Consider the following 17,763-nt stretch of genomic DNA (forward strand, 5'->3'; position numbering starts at 1 on the left):
GGGAAGTAGATAGGAAATAAAAAGGGAATTTTAAGAAGCACATCTGTGAATTCTATTCTATTTTACAATGTTCAAAAATCCACAAATAAAGACTTTGAGTTACTACAAAATGACTTTTGGCTGCAGGATTACATTCCATGGATTATGACACTGCTCTAAACTACGTGGATCACAGCTTAAATAGTTATACATAAGCAATTAAAGAATTTCTCCTGCTATTAAAGCTAGGTATATACACAAATATCTGCTCTTCTGCTCCTGTCTTTAGATGTCACAAAGCAGAACCTTGAAGGAACAACAAAACAAAACAAAAGAAAAAAACAAAGAACATTGAAGAAAAGAACTAAGCTGAAAGGAGGTTAGGAGAGGTCTTGAAATGACACCACCTAGGAGAGACAGAGAAGACTTTCAAATGTTGAAGAAAAGAAAAAAAGAAAGTAATAATGAGAACCTTCATCATTAAACATGTCTAGCACTTCAATTTACAAAGCCTTTTCAAAACAATCATTATGACTCTATGAAGTAAGGAGAAAAGAGATTATTTTTGTTGAGGAAGCTGAGGTTCAGAGAAGGAATGTTACCAGTGGTAGTTATGCCTCCCCTTCTTTATATATGCTGTCCCCTCTCCTTAGAGTGCCCTTCCCTACCTGTCCATCTATCAAATTCCTACTCACACTACAAGAGCCAGTATATATGTCCACTCCTCCATGAAGTTGTCCCTCATATCCCAAAACACAGATTTAATCACACTACATTTTGTATATAGTTCTATTACAATCAGCCACTGTATAACTTATTTGTTTAGATGGCAGTCTCCCCCTCAAGACTATGAATTCAAGGAAAGTTAGTAGTTTTCAAATGCTTTTTGTCTATGGCCCACTTAAGTGGGGCAAAAAACCTCACAGCCTACCCATCCCTCTTGGTTCCCAAGTTCCAGTGGAGAAACATATTAACAAAGAAGTATCACTACAAGGGACTTTTATAGACATCTGCTTTAACAATAAAATGGATGTTTCCGGACTTCCCTGGTGGCGCAGTGGTTGAGAGTCCGCCTGCGGATGCAGGGGGCGCAGGTTCGTGCCCCGGTCTGGGAGGATCCCGCGTGCCGCGGGGCGGCTGGGCCCATGAGCCACGGCCGCTGAGCCTGCGCGTCCGGGGCCTGTGCTCCGCAGCAGGAGAGGTCACAGCAGTGAAAGGCCCGCGTACCGCAAAAATAAATAAATAAATAAATAAAATAAAAAATAAAATGGATGTTTCCTATTTGAATAACAATACATTGTCAGTCTAAATTTGGAAATTTTTATGTCAAAAGTTCTATTAATTCAAATTTATATCACCACACACTAGATTAATAATAAAGTTAAATCAATGATAATTCACAATTAAGGTACAAAACTAGTAACAGGGCTTCCCTGGTGGCGCAGTGGTTGAGAGTCTGCCTGCCGATGCAGGGGACATGGGTTCGTGCCCCAGTCCAGGAAGATCCCACATGCCGCGGAGCGACTGGGCCCGTGAGCCATGGCCGCTGAGCCTGCGCGTCTGGAGCCTGTGCTCCGCAACAGGAGAGGCCACAACAGTGAGAGGTCTGCGTACCGCAAAAAAAAAAAACTAGTAACAATAAAAAAAACTACTATCAACTCAAGACAACATTGCTGAGGCACTGATTACAAAGCTCTCTTCCAAGAAATTACTGGAATTCCAACAAGCTACGTTTGTATGGTACATATTTGGTAGGAGCTTTGCAACACTTCCAAGTATCAGACAGACTTCTTCATAAGCAGTCTCTGAGGAATCACACATTGATACTCATTAGCTCTTCCTAACCTTCTTCTCATGGCTTTCTTTTAATCTTCCTAAATTTAAAATTTTCTTTCTTATACTCTCCTTCCTTGAAGTATTTAGTCATCTATGCAATACTCAGCTAGAGACATACTCAGTCACTTCCCTGTGACTTAGTTATATAATTTGCTGGTTGCTTTGTTTTATATATTTAAAAGCTTCATTCTGTGACTATATTGCCAGGATCATGACAAAGAAGCATTTCAGCATTCTAAGCAGTAGGCTACTTATTTCTAGCAAGTGGGGAGGTGGGGGACACTGAGAATTGACTACATATTGCAATTGTAGTCTACTGTTGGAGGAGACTGGGGCTTCCACTGTTGCTGGTATGATAAAAAATGAAATAGATCAGGCATCTTTTATATTTGGGAACTAAAGTCCTCAAAAATGCATCCAATAAATTAATAGTTGAATGAATTAGTAAGTTACTAGATGGTAACTTATCTAAAAATTCATTTTATTTCTCCTCATGAAACTACTTCAGGAAATATCTGACACAAAAAGTATTAAGATTTGGGGCTTCCCTGGTGGTGCGGTGGTTGGGAGTCCGCCTGCCGATGCAGGGGACGCGGGTTCGTGCCCTGGTCCGGGAGGATCCCACATGCCGCGGGGTGGCTGGGCCCGTGAGCTGTGGCCGCTGGGCCTGCGCATCCGGAGCCTGTGCTCCGCAACGGGAGAGGCCGCAGCGGTGGAAGGCCCGCGTACCACACACACACAAAAAAAAAATGTTAAGATTGCCTTAATTTCTCAAGACAGACCTTGTGGACTTCAAAATTGATGAATAATAAGGTCTCTCTTTTGCTTAATTAAAAGGAAAAATACACTTTACAGATGATGCCAGTAACAGTAGCTTACAGTGAATAAAGCAAATTCACATCCTTTATTTCATTTGATAACTTTATGAAGTAAAAAAGGAACTTTATGAAGCAAAAGGAAGTAAAAAGCAATATATTACAAATTTCATTTTACAGTTAAGGAAGCTGAGGCACAAAAATGAAGTGAACGCTTCCAGAGGCATTGTGCTTAGCAGCAAGAATACTGGACCAAGATTTGAATTCAGTGCTGTTATACTGCAAATAACCTAGCTCTTCTGATCCTCAGTCCTGTCCTTTGTAGAATGGGGATAATATTAGTCCTTATCTCATGATGCTACTGTCAGGATGAAGGGCAAAGATGTGTTTAAAGCCCCCAGCACAATGCCTAACAGAGTAATAACTCAGTAAATGTTCCCATCTCACTTAATAGTCATGATCTTGCACAAGTTATATAAATTCAAGTTTCAGACACACAGGGCAGAAGGTTCATGATTGTAAATTCTCAAGAGAGAATTTTCCCATCCAGAGACCATGTCAAGATAAATAAGTTCCTTTGTTTCCCTACACCATCAAGCAGATATTTTTTAGTCTACATTTTCACCAACAGTGTGGGCATTTTGTTAGGTGTTAGGGTCCTGGGTTTATGTAGTTGTCTCAGTTCCGACTCATATGACAGGCTAAAAAATCTCATCTCCTACCTGAAAGTCTCCTAGGACTGACAGATCCTCCAATAGAAGGTAATGGCTCTGACAGTGCTCCTTTTTTTTGTAACCCTGGATGATTTTTTCCTAAAGATTGGACCAGAAACCAGGTGACTACAAAGATTACAAACTTGACAATTTCAGTATTAGAAATAAATTTTTTTACTGACATCTCTCTGAAGGACTATGTAACACTGCAGTGAAAAGCATGGGTTTGGGAGTCAGACTGCCTGGATTAAAATGCCAGCTCTACCACTTACAAAACAATATAACTTTAGGCATAAATACTTAATCTCCCCATACCTCAGTTTCCTGATCTGTAAAATACAGACAATAACAGTACATTACAGGATTGTTGTCAGAATTAAATAAATTTTAGGTGAAAGACACTTAGAACAGTGACTGGCATATATTAAATGCTCAATAAATGTGAGCTACTACTATACAATATAAACTCCATAGACCAAACACTATGTTTTGTTCACTGCTTTATTCCCAGAGCCAACAATAATGCCTGCTACATAGTAGGCACTAAATGTTTGTTGAATGAATAAATGAACAGTCAAGCACAAATTTATTATTAGGTGTATTTAAAATACTTATTTGCTCCTAGAGAAAGAGACTATATGTCTAGAGAGAAATATTAAGTCCCAAGTCTAGCCTTGAAATTAAACAATGGGATTGAAAAGCAGACAAATGTCATTTGAGTTCATTTTGATATAAGAAACTTCAGATACTTTGAACAATATCTTTGAACAATCTTTGATTCCTCATTTTAGTAGTATTCCATGGGAAATCTCTTTTTAGTTTATGGGTTTTTTTTCCCCTTGTATTTTTTACTGATTCAACCAAGTTAGACTTCCAGGAATAAACACCTAATGTAACCTTAGATTTGATTTAATCCCTTTACCTTCTCTTTCCCCAAATACAATCATTTTACAAATGAGGGAGAAGGTCAAGAAGGTAGTACCAAAGGCACAGATATATTGTGCTCAAGGGTACAGATCTTTTGAATTATTTGGCATGGACTGAGGGGAATTATTTTTCTTTTTAAAAAAACCCACCAACTAGGGAATTCCTTGGCGGTCCAGTGGTTAGGATTCTGCGTTTCCACTGCAGGGGGCATGGGTTGGATCCCTGGTCAGGGAAACAAGATTCCACATGCCATGTGGCGCAGCCAGAAAAAACAACCACCACCAAAAAAAAACCACCAACTACTCTTTAGAGATCCCTAGACACCAAATAAAAATGCAGGTAAGGCAAGCTTCTTGCATGTGTCACTTCAAGGCTTGGGCAGTGTGGCAAATGGCGGTGTGTTATAGGGCAAGGAGCTAGATTTCTATCTAAAAAAGATCAAGGCCTGCAAAGGTAAATAAATCCCCTTCCCATCCATCTTAGCTCATGTAATAAAGCTATTCTAAGAAACAAAACAAAAATTCAGGTCAGTAATCACTGAGCAGATGAGCAGATCATAGGAATCAACAACTCATAGATATACTTCAGCATTATTTTCCTCTAAACTACTAGCATTAGTTTTGAAATATAATATGGTAAACAGAGAAGCTCGGTTAATAATGGAAAGAGCACTGGGCTTGCAGTCAGTCCTGGCTCTGCTACTTAGTAGCTGTGTGTCCTTAGGCAAATAAATTAACTTCTCAGTTTGCTTATCTGTAAAACCAATGCTAAACCTCCATCTCGACTACCTCACAAAATGGCAGTGAGGAATAAATGGGATGTGTATGAACGTGTCTTTAAAATACTAAAGTACCATGGAAATATTAACATAATTGAATGAAGGGTTTCTGGTGTGAAAAATTGGGTAATACATTAATGGAGTTTACACAAAATTAAAACCTATAAAAGCAGCTTGGGACTTCCTTGGTGGTGCAGTAGTTATGCATCCGCCTGCCAATGCAGGGGGCACGGGTTCGAGTCCTGGGCCGGGAAGATCCCACATGCCCCCGAGCAACTAAGCCCGTGTGCCACAACTACTGAGCCTGCACTCTAGAGCCCGCGAGCCACAACTACTGAGCCCGTATGCCACAACTACTGAAGCCCGTGCACCTAGAGCCTGTGCTCCACAGCAAGAGAAGCCACTGCAATGAAAAGCCCGAGCACCGCAACGAAGAGTAGCCCCCGCTCACCACAACTAGAGAAAGCTGGCGCGCAGCAACAAAGACCCAAAGCAACGAACACCCAATGTAGCCAAAAATAAATCAAATAAATTTATAAAGAAAGAAAAAGAAAGCGGCATGCCCTGACTCCATAGTACTATAGGTAATAGAATATATCTACTTTACTAAAATATTTACCTTTAACATGCTAGAATCTTACATTTTTTTAAGAGGTGGAAGGGATCACAGAGAGGATTTAATACAACCTTTTCACTTTAGAGATTTAAAAATGGAGGCACAGAGATAAAACGATTTGCCATAGGTTAAGAGGCCTATGAAAAGAATATAACTGATATTGCGTAACTAAGAACATTGAAACTTTTTTTAAATGCCCTTAGAAAAGGAGAATATGACATTGAACAGGCATTAAGATGCTTTTGAGAGCTAAGAAAAGTGTTTATACGAGGGAGAACTGGAGATGGGAAAAAAGAAAAAAGATCTTTATACAGAGCTAACAAAATGTTTAAATAATTAACCACCCCTCTACATTTACCAGTCACTGATTCTTTACTATCTGTATTTAAATATTCTGTTCTCCAGAAGGATACCTCCACAAATTACAGACAAATAATTTGTAAATTTTTATACAAAGGGATATTGCTTTGCAATTCATCTTGAAATCACTTGGCTTCTTCCCCAACTCTTTCTGATGAACTCTTCTGTACAGAAATGCTTATCCTAGGTCAAAAGTATCACTTAACACTAGTAAGAGAAACTATCTGATCCAAAGTTTCTTACCCATCAAAACTCTTTTGCCCCTCTGGGGACCTGTACAGAGTGTCACCTTTTTTTCCCCTTTTTCATGACTCACATCTCAGTTAACATCACCTTATGCACTTCTCTACAAAATACACACATTCGTTCATTGAACAAATATTTATTTACTTACTGTGTGTCTCATGCATTATGCCAAGTGCTTAAGACATGAAGCTGAAAAAATACAACTCTGTTCTTACCCTCAGGGCACTCATAATCTGGAGAGAAAGGCAGCCTCCTTAACAAAAATACGGCGACCACCCACCGGGTAACTGCTGTAACCAAAGCACACACAATGTACAGGGGAGGCAAACAGGAAAGGAGGAACCCAAGGCTGCCTGAGGGTAAATGAAGGCTTCACAAGGAGGTAGGGTTTAAGGGGACACCTGAAGGTTAAATAATCAAGAAGGGCACAGCATCTAGGTTAAAGTAACAGTGTAAGCAAAACTAGAGGCACGATAAACAAGCATGTGTGCTCAGTATTACTGAGCAGGAAATGAAATGACTTTTTCTCATAAAATGATTAGCTCATTAAAGAATTAGATCTTAAGGGCTTCCCTGGTGGCGCAGTGGTTGAGAGTTCGCCTGCCGATGCAGGGGACGCGGGTTCGTGCCCCGGTCCGGGAAGATCCCACATGCCACAGAGCGGCTGGGCCCGTGGCCCCGTGAGCCGTGGCCGCTGAGCTTGCACATCCAGAGCCTCTGCTCCGCAGCGGGAGAGGCCACCGCGGTGAGAGGCCCGTGTACCGCAAAAAAAAAAAAAAAAAATTATATCTTAAGAATCCTAGTATACTATGCAAAACTATTTGCTGAGCCCCCACTATGTGCTAGATGCTGCCAAGTACACAGGATACAGATCTTTGTAGACCCATTGCTGGCCATATGTACAGCTGCCACCTGAGTTGTGCAGTACAATCTGTGTGGCTGCAGCAGGGCTATAAGACCACTATAAACTAGTGGGGCCTAAACTGTAGGTTCCTTAAGTATAGTGAAGAGTCCACAAATTTACATGCATACCAAGTATGCTCTGTCCACAATAATATCTTGAAATGTACACTTTCAGTGCACAGTAGATACTGTTAGAATTAAGAGTGCAGTATCACTTTAAAATAATACTTAATTTCTACCAGCCTTTTGGTTTTCTCCCCCAGCTGATGTATTCTAAAAGCATATTCCTGTCACGTGTCTCAAGCTTTTCAATGTTAAAAAGGTATCTAAATGCTAAACACAGAATGCCACCAATATCTGATACTCTCCAAATGCTTTGTAGAAAGACGATTTGGCAATATGGATCAAGAACCATAAAATTATATATACCCTTTGACATATTCAATAAATATGAATTACTTTTATAATGGAAACAACAGTACAAATATTTTAAATGCCTGAATTCAGTTTAGATTCCTACAGTCTCATAGAGTACAGGGAAGGTATTTGAAATAGCACAGACTTAGGGGTTGGACAAACCTGTGCTTGAATCCTGTTCTGTCACTTATTAGGTATATGACTATAGGAAAGTTACCTGATTTCTCAAAGCCTCAGTTTTCTTAACTGTGCAATGAGAAAGCATCATCAACCTCATGGAACTGTAAAGATTAAATAGTATATCATCTGATACACTGTGTGCTCACTAAATGTTTGAGATCATGCTCTCTAAATAAATGTCCCAGCATTCAAGAATTTTGTTTTGGGCTTCCCTGGTGGCACAGTGGTTAAGATCTGCCTGCCAACGCAGGGGACGCGGGTTCGATCCCTAGACCGGGAAAATCCCACACACCGTGGAGCAACTAAGCCCATGCGCTCTGGAGCCCGCATGCCACAACTACTGAAGCCTGTGCACCTAGAGCCTGTGCTTCGCAACAAGAGAAGTCGCCACAATGAGAAGCCCGCACACCGCAACGAAGAGTAGCCCCCGCTCGCCACAACTAGAGACAGCCTGTGCACAGCAACGAAGACCTAACACAGCCAAAAATAAAAAAACAAAAACAAAGTTCTGTAAAAAGAAAAAGAATTTTGTTTTAACATTATTTTCCCATTTTAATTATTAGCATTAAAAATGTCTTTTATTCTATTGCAGATAATGACTATTTCTGCTACTTATTGGTTATATGTTTTTAAGGGTTAGCTTTAGAACCTATGCAAAAAGTAGTGTTCTAGCCAGCATTTCCTAATTCATGGATGATTCAATCATTAAATTCAACACTGATACCTATTTCATTTTGTATATTTAAAAATATTTTTTAATTGAAGTATAGTTGATTTACAATGTTGTACCAATCTCTGCTGTACAGCAAAGTAACTCAGTTATACACATGTAAACACCAATTTGTATATTTTTGACCATCTAATAAAATAATTATTTAAATTTTTCTCCTGTAAAAACAGAATAGTTGAGAGTATCCAAAAATTTATCCACTGAACATGTGTGAATTAGTGGAAATGAGAAAACTGGCTCATCATATTATAGTCACTCAGTTGTTATAACTTCATCTGAACACAGAACAACACAGTAATTTTAAATTATTTTTATTCTTAGAATGAACTGTTGGTTAAAGACAGGAAACACAAGCTGCACTGATGATGAAATAAGAGTAAATGAGTGCATTTATCTTATCAGGATTCTTAAATGGTACATCAAGGTATCTCCGTATTTTTTTTAAGTATTAAAAAAAGAAATGTGATGACAGTTATATCCAATTTGGATTTTCAATATTAGAAATAAACTATCCGTACCTCCAATGTTTTATTTGTGGAGACAAGCTTGCAAGCAACAGCCTAGAACCATTCTTTTTGTTTTGTCACTTAGAAACAAAACAGAAAAATTATAAAAACTTACTGATTTTTATTGATCCACCTCCTAGAGTAATGAAAATAAACACAAAAGTAAACAAATGGGACCTAATTAAACTTAAAAGCTTTTGCACAGCAAAGGAAACCATAAACAAAACAAAAAGACAACCCACAGAATGGGAGAAAATATTTGCAAATGAAGCAACTGACAAGGGATTCATCTCCAAAATATACAAACAGCTCATGCAGCTCAATATCAAAAAAACAAAGAACCCAATCAAAAAATGGGCAGAAGATCTAAATAGATATTTCTCCAAACAAGACATACAGACAACCAAAAAGCACATGAAAAGATGCTCAACATGTCTAATTATTAAAGAAATGCAAATCAAAACTACAATGAGGTATCACCTCACACCAGTCAGAATGACCATCATCAGAAAATCTACAGGGCTTCCCTGGTGGCGCAGTGGTTGAGAATCTGCCTGCTAATGCAGGGGACAAGGGTTCGAGCCCTGGTCTGGGAGGATCCCACATGCCGCGGAGCAACTAGGCCCGTGAGCCACAACTACTGAGCCTGCGCATCTGGAGTCTGTGCTCCGCAACAAGAGAGGCCGCGATAGTGAGAGGCCCGCGCACTGCGATGAAGAGAGGCCCCCGTTTGCCACAACTAGAGAAAGTCCTCGCACAGAAAGGAAGACCCAACACAGCAAAAATAAATTAATTAATAAACTCCTACCCCCAACATCTAAAAAAAAAAAAAAACCTACAAACAATAAATGCTGGAGAGGGTGTGGAGAAAAGGGAACCCTCGTACACTGTTGGTGGGAATGTAAATTGGTGCAGCCACTATGGAGAACAGTATGGAGGTTCCTTAAAAAACTAAAAATAGAGTTGCCATATGATCCAGCAATCCCACTCCTGGGCATATATCCAGAGAAAACCATAATTGAAAAAGATACATGTACCCCAATGTTCATTGCAGCGCTATTTACAATAGCCAGAACATGGAAGCAACCTAAATGTCCACTGACGAAGGAATGGATAAAGAAGATGTGGTACATACATAAAATGGAATATTACTTAGCCATAAAAAGAATGAAATAATGCCATCTGCAGCAACATGGATGGACCTAGAGATTGTCATACTGAGTGAAGTAAGTCAGACAGAGAAAGACAAATAGCGTATAATATCGCTTATAAGTAGAATCTTATAAAACGGTACAAATGAACTTATTTACGAAAGAGAAATAGAGTCACAGATGTAGAAACCAAACTTATGGTTATCAAGGGGGAAGCAGGGTAGGGGGTTGGGAGATTGGGGTTGACATATACACACTACTATATATAAAATAGATAACTAATAAGGACCTACTGTATAGCACAGGGAACTCTACTCAATACTCTGTAATGACCTATATGGGAAAAGAATTTTTAAAAGAGTGGATATATGTATGTATAACTGATTCAATTTGTTGTACACCAAAAACTAACACAACATTGTAAATCAATTATAGCCCAATAAAAATTAATTTAAAAACATCCACTGATTTTTAAAGTACAAAAAAAGCAAGAATTCCTAATTTTAGGTTAAAAAGTCAGTTCTTATCTATTTTGATGCCATAAGCATAATTAATTTCAATCTACACTGTAATATATATTCATTTAAAAATATGCTTTATCTTATGTTAATGTGTCATTTGTTGAACAGTAATGGCTGAAATTTAAGGTATTTTGTTCAGTATATTATTAAATAACCTATATATATAATTCAAAAATAAATATATTAAATATATATATTAAAATTACTCCTTTCTCATATCATACAAAAACTATTTTAAAAAAATAATGTTGGGAAGTGCTAATTCTCCCTCTATATGACCTAACACATGACCTGTGGGAGACTTACTGTTTGTAAATTAAGGACTTTGGTATGGTAAATTTACCTTGTTTTCATATTCTGATAAATCCCTAAAGGCAGCATAATATATGAAAACCGAGGCCCAGAGAGCAAAACTGCAAAGCTGTTAGTGATTCTATAACTCCTTAGTAATGCCTCTGTGGAAAATTCACTTAGCCAAAAAGTGGTGTGCCAGATCTTCCTATTTCATTTCCCTATACTCACCTTCCTCCAATTTATATCATCACCACCACCACCACAAGGTTAGGGTGAAAGTTCATGCACTTCCTTTTCACCCAGACTAGTGCAACAGCTCTTGCCACTCCAAATCATATTTCATATTGATCTGGAGTGATCATTCTCAAAATCTCTTATGATAATTCCTTCACATCTTTCAAGGTACCCAAGGTTTTTACAATGAGGCCCAAACTCCTGAGCCTATGATTCAAGGTCCTCCATAATTTGACCCTAGGCTCACCTAGTCTTGCATCCTATCACACCCTTAATGCTAGAATCATACATTTCCCTGCATACATCCTTCAGTTTCAGCTTCTATGCTCAAGCTAGTCCCTTTGCCAAGAATGGCTTTCCTGGGCTTCCCTGGTGGCACAGTGGTTTAGAGTCTGCCTGCCGATGCAGGGGACACAGGTTTGTGCCCCGGTCTGGGAAGATCCCACATGCCGTGGAGTGGCTGGGCCCGTGAGCCATGGCCGCTGGGCCTGCGTGTTTGGAGCCTATGCTCCGCAACAGGAGAGGCCACAACAGTGAGAGGCCCACGTACCACAAAACAAAACAAAAAAAAGAATGGCTTTCCTTTCCTAACTCTTACCCAATAAAACCCAGAAGTTAAAACTCCAATTCAAATGTCCCTTTTCAACAAAGCCTCCCTGACTTTTTCTAACCCTCCCCAAAGTCATCCATCCATTCAACAAATATTTATTAAGCACTTATTAAGCACCAGGCACTATGTAGGTGTTAAAGACACAATATGAGGGGCTTCCCTGGTGGCGAAGTGGTTGAGAGTCCGCCTGCCGATGCAGGGGACGCGGGTTCGTGCCCCAGTCCGGGAGGATCCCACGTGCCGCGGAGCGGCTGGGCCCGTGAGCCATGGCCGCTGAGCCTGCACGTCCGGAGCCTGTGCTCCGCAACGGGAGAGGCCACAGCAGTGAGAGGCCCGTGTACCGCAAAAAAAAAAAAAGATACAATATGAGCCAAACAAACACGGTCTCTACCTTCAAAGAGCTAATACTTACCTCATTGGGTTGCTATGAGGATTAAATGAGATAAAATATGTAAAGCACTTAAAACAGGGCCTATACACAGTCACGTTCAATAAATATTAGCTATTAGTGTTGCTGCCTAACCATACTATTTAAAATAGTTGCCATACACAAATAGATATCACTTTATACCTTACCCTGATTCGTTTCTTCTTAGCATTTATAACTATTCTCATTACATATTTGTTTACTGTCTATCTTCCTTACCCCAAGGGACCATGCCTTTTTTTTTTTAAAACCGCTGTAACCACAATGCCTAGAACATTACCTGGCCCTCAGAAGCTAGTCAAAAGCCACTTCTGGGGGCTTCCCTGGTGGCGCAGTGGTTGAGAATCTGCCTGCTAATGCAGGGGACATGGGTTCGAGCCCTGGTCTGGGAGGATCCCACATGCCGCGGAGCGACTAGGCCCGTGAGCCACAACTACTGAGCCTGCGCGTCTGGAGCCTGTGCTCCGCAACAAGAGAGGCCGCGATAGTGAGAGGCCTGTGCACCGCGATGAAGAGTGGCCCCCGCTCGCCACAACTACAGAAAGCCCTCACACAGAAACGAAGACGCAACACAGCAAAAATAAATTAATTAATTAATAAACTCCTACCCCCAACATCTTAAAAAAAAAAAAAAGCCACTTCTGTATCATTGACTTTTATGGTCTGGGGGTAGAGACAGACATTAACCAAAAAGTCAGAGCAAGAAATACAAAATTACAATTGATGTGTATTCTATGAAAGAGAGTTACATAATGGAGGTGTGTGACTTAGGGTTGTTTGGGAGTTCTTCTGATGAGTAGGCAGGGCAGCTGGGGTTTCCCTGACCTCCTTGAGCTGAGAACTCCAGGATATGCAGGGTTAACAGGCAAGAGAGAGTACTATTACAGGTCATTCGCATGTGCTATTTGTTCTATCTGGTTTTCCACAACACAACTCCTGTAATTTAATCCTTTAGGTTTCTTCCTGAAAGTAGGATCCTTTGGGAAGCCATCCCTAGCTATTCAAAACACAACATAACAATGAAAATTTTGAAAAATATAAAATACGAAGCTTTATAATAATGTTTGGTTCTATTTATTGAGTGCCTTACTACACCTGTTACACAAGGAAATTGTTTAAAGTAGCCTCTACGAATAATTCCTAGCTCATAATAAGGTAATACTTTGCCTTCTCTTCACCTCTCCCATACATCTACTTTTACACTGTGTGCATGTGTTTTAACAAGTAAGGAAAAATCCAGTTATTTGGAGACAAAGTCTAAACCATAACCATGTCTAATGTCTTTCTAGTCTCATTTCCTACTACACATCCTCATTCCTGCATTCTTCATGTCACATAAAGGTAATCCTGCTACCTACAATACATCCTAATTACTTTCTACTCACATTCACAACAAAGCATTCTTCCCCTACCCAAAATGATCTATATAAATCCTGCTCACCTTTCAGGCCCAGCTCAAACGGCACTTTTGGATCCTAAATACCCAAAAAGGAGTTCATAACTCCCTCTGTACTCATACATTCATTCTCAGTGGGATGGCTAACACTTCCAAAAATCTAGCCATTTGGTGTATCTGATGGGACAGCTCTTTATTCTGAAAAGAAGATCATCACATCTTACTAAATTTCCTTTTTGCACCAAAAATAAGATTCTCAAACTCACTCTGTGTAGTTCACTAGTTGCCTCAAATTTCAGTTCAAGATTATATTTGTCAGATAGGAAAATGAGACCATAAAGTGAAATCATTCAAGCACCTACCTGGCCTGGGCACTGGTAATAACAGGAGTTAAGTAAGGCATAGTCACTGCCTAGAAGAACTCACATTTCAGGGGAAGAAACAGTTAACATACAATGACAGTGTGATGAGCTGTGAATGTGAAGGATTGTTGTGGAGTCAGACACTGGAGAATGACAACCTAAAAATGCAGAGTCAGTGAGTTAGGGAAAGTTCACCGATTAAATAACTTTATAATAAACCACTTTCCAAAAAAGCAGATGGGGAAAAAACAGAAATTAACTAACCTCCTAGGAGAACATAATTACCAGGACTTCGTTTTGACTAGAATGTCTTATTCCTCCCAGAGACCAAAATTTAGATTGCTGTATATAATGGAGCAAAGGGTTCATTAAATGAACTGCAAACCATGTGTAACTCAACTCAATGAAAAACCCACTGAAGCTTCAAACAGGCAAGAGAGAGAAACAGGAAGGAGAGAGAAAATTTGCAAATGTAAGGCTCTCCCAACTAAAAGCAGAGAGGGCAAAACAAATGAAGATAATACAAGGTATTAAAGAGACTGTCACAATCTGACTGCCAAGCTGATTTTCGGTCTCCAGATGCTCTGGTCTCTGCCTCCAAACAAAAACCATTTGTTCTGAGTAATAGTAAAGCTTGTAAATAAATATTTTTAAATTTCCCAAACTGTAACTCGACATTAAAAGATACTCAAAAAAAACATTCATTTTAAAACGTTTTAAGTTATTTCTGTCAAAAGGCTAGATATCTCATAAGGCCATAGTATGCATGCCGGCCCTCACCCCATGCCTCACTCCATCACTCCAAAACACACTATCACTCAGGTTTTGCATTGACATTAGGTAATAAGGCTTGCAGACTCTCGCCAACACCTCCAATCTCCCTCTTCCCTCTACAAAAAAGAAAAGGAAGAAGAAAGAAAGCCTGCGACCCGCTATCTGCCCGCCCTACAGCTCCTGGGAAGCAATCGTCCTCAAATTGTTCCTGCTTAAACCCTTGAATCCCGTAGAAGGAAATGGGGACAGCTGTGAGAGCGGGGAAGAGAGGACATCCGATAAGGGGGAGAGGAAATGTGGATGGTGGAGGACGAAAAGGAGAAAGGATACAGAGAGGAGAGGGCAGTGGAAATAAAATGGTGAAAGGGGGTAAGAAGCGAGAGCAAAGAGCAGGAGCGAAAAAGAGGGAGGAAAAAGAAGGACGGCGTAGACTTCCCAAAAGAGAGAACAAGGCAAAATGGTAGAGGAGAAAAGGAAGGTCGGGTTAAAGGACGAGGAGGAATAGGCAAAGGGGAACGCGAAAGAAGCTGTCACTGGGGGTGATTTAAAAAAAGGGTGTCACCGAGTGGAGAGAGATTAAGGGGGGGAGGGCTGTCACCCCAGTAGGTGGCCGGAGACCAAGGGGAAGAAGGAGTCGGTCACCGAGGGGGAGGTAACAAGGTGGGGAGGTAAAGGCAGGAGCAGACGGGGCATCAGAGCTGGGGAGGGCAGGGCCGCGGGGGCCAGGGTGGCTGGCGGCTGCGGCTCAGGCAGGCCTCGCTCCCTCACCATGGCTGCGCCGGCCTGGTCCTCGGGCATGCAACCTCTGTCCTGGGCTCCGCGGCGGGCCGGGCCTGAGCCCGCCCCCAGGCTGAACCTGCGCGGGGGCTCCAGGAGGCTCCGATGAACAGCGGCTCCGGGCTTGGCCCAGGCCTCGGCCTCCCTGCCTCACAAGCTGCAAGGGTAGCAGCCGCAGCCGCAGCCCGACCCGGAGCGCAGACTCCGCCCCCGAGGCCCCGCCCTCGCCGCCAGCAGAAGCTTGGCCCCGCCTCCTCTCTGTCACTGCGCAGACTCGGCGGAGGAGTACCAACAATAACCCCCCCCACCTGCCCCGCCCCCGATTTCTGGCTTCTCCCCCTCCCAGGCCCTTAAAGGAGCCACACTTACTCAAATAACTAGAGCTTATAAATAAGAGCCTTAAATACACGACGTAACAGGAGATTAGAGCTGTCACTCCTTTCGGTCACCTAGAGACCCCTGTGCTCTGGTTTATTGTCATTCATTCTTATTGTCATAATTCTTGGTGATTTCAGTTGTTTTAGATGATTCCTCCAATGCCCTAACTTCTCAGGTTCCTCTCCTCTAGGGATCACCCTTGCCTCAGCCTCTCATTTCCTTGTTCATACTTTAGGTCTTCGCATTTCCAGTAACTGTAACTCCTCTATAATCTCAGTTTTAATCACCCAACTCTCCCACCTCAACCTCCTTCCTTTCTAGCTCACTTCCTCTAATACCCAACTCCAAAAACTCTTCAGCTCCACCAAGACTCAGAATCTTACTACCTTTTCACTATTCTTCGCACTATCCTATGTCCTCATTTCCTTTCATGAATAGCTTAGCTTCTATGTCCATTATGAAAATCAGTCCTAGGTATTCATCTTCATTTCTCCAGTCCTTCTTTCCTTTCCCTGTACTCACCTGAGGAAACTGTAATCCTGTAGCAAAAGGGGGTAGAGGGCTTCCCGGTGGCGCAGTGGTTGAGAGTCCGCCTGCCGATGCACGGCACACGGGTTCCCGCCCCGGTCCGGGAGGATCCCACATGCCGCGGAGTGGCTGAGCCCGTGAGCCATGGCCGCTGAGCCTGCGCGTCCAGAGCCTGTGCTCCGCAACGGGAGAGGCCACAACAGTGAGAGGCCCGCGTACCTCAAAAAAACAAAAACAAACAAAAGGGGGTAGAGTGGAAAAAAATGCAAAATCATACTGACTGGCCTCCACCTACATTTGATATCATTATCATCAAATAAGCCCTTAATGCTTGGCTATCCTACTACATTTCTCCAGTTTCATCACTCCCGTACCCCACCAGATAACTATTTCATATCTCTCTCTTCAAACTTCCAATACTTCTTTTTTTTTTAATAAATTTATTTATTTTTGGTTGCATTGGGTCTTCGTTGCGGTGCGCGGGCTTCTCACTGCGGTGGCTTCTCTTGTTGCAGAGCACGGGCTCTAGGCATGCAGGCTTCAGTAGTTGTGACACGTGGGCTCAGTAGTTGTGGCTTGTGGGCTCTAGAGCACAGGCTCAGTAGTTGTGGCACACAGGCTTACTTGCTCCATGGCATGTGGGATCTTCCCGGACCAGGGCTGAAACCCGTGTACCCTGCATTGGCAGGCAGATTCTTAACCACTGCACCACCAGGGAAGCCCCCAATCTCACTTACCTGATGATTTCGCTTCCAATTTACTGTGAAATAAAGCAAACAAAAGAGAACATCTGTAAGTTCCCACCACCACTACCACCACCATGACTTGCAACCTACCTATAACTCTGCTCTGCTTGTAACTCTGCTCCTATACTCTGCCTTCCTTTCCTTACTACAAATGAACTATTTGCGTTTTAGCTAAGGTCAAACCCTCCTCAATTCTTCTCAAACTATGTGCAAAAGGACTTGTTTTCTTCCCGCAATTAGCCATAAACCTATATTTTTGTAAAATGCAATAAAAATTACTAGAAAATTAAATTTAAAAACAGACATACAAAATGCAAGCCCAAGTATAGATATAGTTTTTTACCTTCCTAACCATTCTTAAGTGTACAGTTCAGTGGCATTAACTACCTTCACATTGTTGTGCTACCATAACCACCATCCAACTCCAGAGCTCTTGTCATCCTGCAAAACTGAAACTCTGTATCCATTAAACAATAACTCCTCATTCCCTCCTCCCAGCAGATCCTGACAACAACCATTCTATAATACTTTCTGTCTCCATGAATTTTGACTACTCCAG

At 41.3% G+C, this 17,763-nt stretch overlaps 1 protein-coding gene across 3 annotated transcripts in view; it reads right to left on the reverse strand.

Annotated features, from left to right (window-relative positions):
• The window catches only part of ZYG11B (zyg-11 family member B, cell cycle regulator), an 80,299-nt gene extending 64,567 nt beyond the window's left edge, over positions 1-15,732 (reverse strand). For 2 of the 3 annotated variants that reach the window (XM_082650062.1, XM_082650061.1), the window contains exon 1: positions 15,544-15,732. In XM_082650062.1, coding sequence (XP_082506188.1) covers positions 15,544-15,573 — 30 coding nt within the window. In that variant the 5' untranslated portion in view covers positions 15,574-15,732. Of the gene's footprint in view, positions 1-14,781; positions 14,824-15,543 lie in introns of those variants that run through there. The other variant, XM_082650063.1, reaches the window with a different exon arrangement.
• Between the last annotated feature and the right edge of the window lie 2,031 nt (positions 15,733-17,763).

Source organism: Grampus griseus (assembly GCF_964374135.1).
Source record: "Grampus griseus genome assembly, chromosome: 1".
In the NCBI taxonomy this organism is placed as follows: Eukaryota; Metazoa; Chordata; class Mammalia; order Artiodactyla; family Delphinidae; genus Grampus; species Grampus griseus.